Raw genomic sequence first — 3758 nt, 5'->3', positions numbered from 1 at the left:
CCCTGATATAGCTGTCTCTTGTGAGACTATGCCAGGGCCTAGCAAACACAGAAGTGGATGCTCATAGTCAGCTATTGGATGGATCACAGGGCCCCCAATGGAGGAGCTAGAGAAAGTATCCAAGAAGCTAAAGAGATCTGCAACCCTGTAGGTTCAACAACATTATGAACTAACTAGTACCCCGGAGCTCTTGACACTAGCTGCATATGTATCAAAAGATAGCCTAGTCGGCCATCACTGGAAAGAGAGGCCCATTGGACACGCAAATTGGACACGCAAACTTTATATGCCCCAGTACAGGGGAACGCCAGGGCCAAAAAGTGGGAATGGGTGGGTAGGGGAGTGGAAGGGAAGGTATGGGGGACTTTTGGGATAGCATTGGAAATGTAATTGAGGAAAATACGTAATAAAAAATATTAAAAAAATATTGACATCATAAAATATACAGGTAAATTGCCAAAATTTGAAAAGAAAGTCAAGTGAGGTAACGCAGATCCAAGAAGACATATATAGCATGTAGGTATCTATTGACTTATAAGTGGATATTACCTAAACAATCAATAAACAAGATAAATTCCATAGATCTGGAGAGGTTATGTAAAAAGAAACAGTCTGCAGGAGAGAAGAGGCAAGGATGATGACTTCTAGTAATGGCGGAAAAGGAGTTCTGACAGATTATCTCCTGTAGCCAGGCGAGACTTCCAGTGGCAGGACTGGGTTGCATTCCATTGAGTTGTTGGCCAAGGGGGTCCATGGGTATCCTCAAAGAACCAAGGCTGTTACTAAGAAAAAACTGCAGACTCTGCAGGGTCTCATTGCTGAGGACAACACCCACATAACAAGGCAGTCAAGCTGGTGCCTACGTGGAGCCTTCATCCCTACATCCCAGTTTCTTTGGTATGGGAAGCTACTCTTAGGAGTACCAAAAGAGAAAGTTAGACACAATCTGTAGGGCAGTGGTGGCACAGAGCTTGTGGGAGCAGCCAACCAATGTCTGATTTGACTTCTGGCCCACTTCATGGGAAGGAGCCTGTACCCACACTGCTTGGGAAACCAGGAAAAAAATCAAACACAACTGGTAAAACCAAATCCAAACCCAAAAGAAACTAACAAAAAATGATTCCTAATGATACTCTGGTATAGTCATAGCTCATTGCTGCGACCAGAGAGGCTTTTTCTAGCAGCAGATGGGAAGAGATGCAGAGACCCCCCAGCCAGACATTCCATATAGAGAGTGTAAATTGGAGTTCTCCATCAAATAAATCCCTTCCCTCAGGGCTCAGGGAATCTTGAGGAAGAGGTCAGAGAAAATAGAGGACACCAGGAGAACATGGGTCTCTGAATCAATTAAGTAAGGTACATAACAGACACTGAAATAGCAAGCACAGGCCCTATCTGAGTTTGTACCAGGTCCTCTGCTTATATTATTGCTGTTAGCTTAGTATTTTTATGGGATTCCCGACTCTGAGAATGAGTGTGTTTCTGACTCTTTCGCCTGCTCTTGGGGCTGTTTTCTTCCTGTTGGGTTGCCATGTTCAACTTCATTATGACTGTTTTTGCTTCATGTTATATTTTATTTTGTCAAGTTTAGTTGTTATCTCTTAGAAGCCTGTCCTTTTCTAATGAGAGACAGAAAGTGAGTGGATCCATAGGGGAGAGGAGGTGTGTGTGTGTGTGTGTGTGTGTGTGTGTGTGTGTGTGTAGAACATCCAAGGACTGTTCTATACATTTCCTTTCTTCCCACTGTGATACTCTCCCCACTGTTCTTTTCAGTATCATACTCAGCTCAAATGGGACTTCCTTGTAGATGTTTCTCTGGCTCTCCCAGTCACTTAAGGTTGAAAGCTCGTCACTGGGGTGTGTGAAGCATTTAGTACTGATTTTGCTTTTAATATTTTAAAGTTTCTTCTCCCAACTTCCCCAGTCATTGTACAGCCCATTAACAAAAGATCTCAGTCACGTCATCAATGGCATTTAAAAATGAACCAATAGAATTCTACCCTCTATTGGTCACTTACTTACCCATAGCTTGGAGAGTATTGGAGGGCCCTTTTGATCACATCGTCTTCAAACCGGATGGTGCTTCCGTTTTCCACAGTGAAGGCAGCTGACTTAAAGGGGAACGTGCTCGGGTTTGGAGATCCAGGAGCCAGGGAGATGAGGGTTTTTGGTGCTTTGCTCAGTATGTCCACTATGATAAACACAAAAAGAAGAAGAAAAAAATGCGTCCACCGTCCTGTGGTCTGAACATTAATGTCCTTGACCAAGTCCTATACTAGTCTCTTGTACTTGATATGATATATTAAAGATGGGATTAGATCATTAAAAACTCTGCCGTCAGAAATGGAATTAGTGTTCTTACAGAAGAGACCGAGCTGCAGCGAGAAGCATCATTTATTTGGATTTGTCCTCACTGGGTACCTGATGTTGGGCATGGCAGCCTCCAGAAATGACAGAACATTCTTGCTGTTTATTAAATTACCACTCCTCTCCTCTAGTCTGACAAAGCAGCATTCTGGGCTAAGACTGAATGCTAGTCCGAAATAAATACAAAGTAACCTTTTCTAGACTTTCTCACTGGGGGAGGAATCCAAGAATGCAGATGGCCAAGAAAAATGGAGAGGGCCCCAGTAGCAGAAGGCCTTTCTCCCTGTTGCCCAATACCTGTGTGTGTCCTAACTCCACCTCTGGCTCCCATTCCCTAGTCCTGTAGAGCCTTTCTCTACAGCTGGCTTGAAAGATGTGCCTCATGCTTGGACCTTTGGCTCATCTCCAACACCTCAGCAAAAACACTGCCTTGCCTCGCCTCCAACCCCAGCTCTTAGTGAACAAAAGTTAAATAACTCCTTCTTCACTAATGCTCACAGGTTGTCTTCACACTTGAATGAATGGGCACAAACCCTAGTGGTGAGCGCCAAAACAGGGCACCATGCAGAGCTTCAGCTAAGAAAACCCCACTCTTGCAGAGCAGGGAGGGTTCTGGCTTTGTTTTTCACCTGTAGTTCTGATGGGAGATGGCTTTCTGGCCAGGCTCGTTGCTGTGAGGAACCGTGAGTAATTCATGTCTCTGCTGGTCGCGTGGAGCAGGATTCAGAAAACCAATCACTTAGAACGGCCTTCCAGCTCACTCGGGATACACTGTTAACTGTCCCTGTGTAGTGCCACCCAATCTGCCTGGCTACCGGCTGCTGTCTGAGATCTAAATAGACTCGGGTCAGGCGGCAGAAGGGACAAAGTCCATCCACAGAGGGGCAGTAGCTGACCCGGGTGGACCGCAGTAGGCCACACCCTCCCCCGCCCCGCGGGCCGGCCTATGGCAGCTGACCACAGGCAACCCAAGTCCGGGTCAGGGATGGGCATGGAGAGACGAAAACCGCTAGGCCCTGCTGTGATGCACGATAACAACAGGGATCGGTGCCCGAATTCACATAAAAGCAGCGTGGATTCTTGACCTTGCTGCTCAGAGTCTCGCAACTGCTCAGAGCCTCGCAGCACAGCGTTGCTATTGGCCAGCCCCGCAAACCCTCCCAGTCAGATCTTGGAAATGAGCCTCTGGAAGCTGACGGTATCTCAGGATCCTGGTCCTTTAGTACCCTCTGGTGGTAGCTTTGTTCCATTGCAGCAGGTATTATAAGAGGTGCTCAGCCTTGTTTCTCAGTATCAAGGCGTCTCTCTGTCTCTCTCTGTCTTTCTGCCTCTCTTTCCCTTCCCTCTCTCACCCCCACCCCCAAAATCTTCAAGGGGACCCAGATGAATTC

At 46.5% G+C, this 3758-nt stretch overlaps 1 protein-coding gene across 2 annotated transcripts in view; it reads right to left on the bottom strand.

Annotated features, from left to right (window-relative positions):
- Nucleotides 1-3199, bottom strand: part of Aadat (aminoadipate aminotransferase) — a 33274-nt gene extending 30075 nt beyond the window's left edge. For both annotated transcript variants that reach the window (XM_021169732.2, XM_021169733.2), the window contains exons 1-2: nt 2997-3199; nt 2023-2191 (exon numbers count right to left, since the gene is read on the bottom strand). In XM_021169732.2, coding sequence (XP_021025391.1) covers nt 2023-2191; nt 2997-3063 — 236 coding nt within the window. In that variant the 5' untranslated portion in view covers nt 3064-3199. The remainder of the gene's footprint in view (nt 1-2022; nt 2192-2996) is intronic.
- Nucleotides 3200-3758: the final 559 nt, after the last annotated feature.

This window comes from Mus caroli, chromosome 8 (genome assembly GCF_900094665.2).
Source record: "Mus caroli chromosome 8, CAROLI_EIJ_v1.1, whole genome shotgun sequence".
NCBI classification, from domain to species: domain Eukaryota; kingdom Metazoa; phylum Chordata; class Mammalia; order Rodentia; family Muridae; genus Mus; species Mus caroli.
This window is presented reverse-complemented; position numbering and strand designations above follow the sequence as displayed.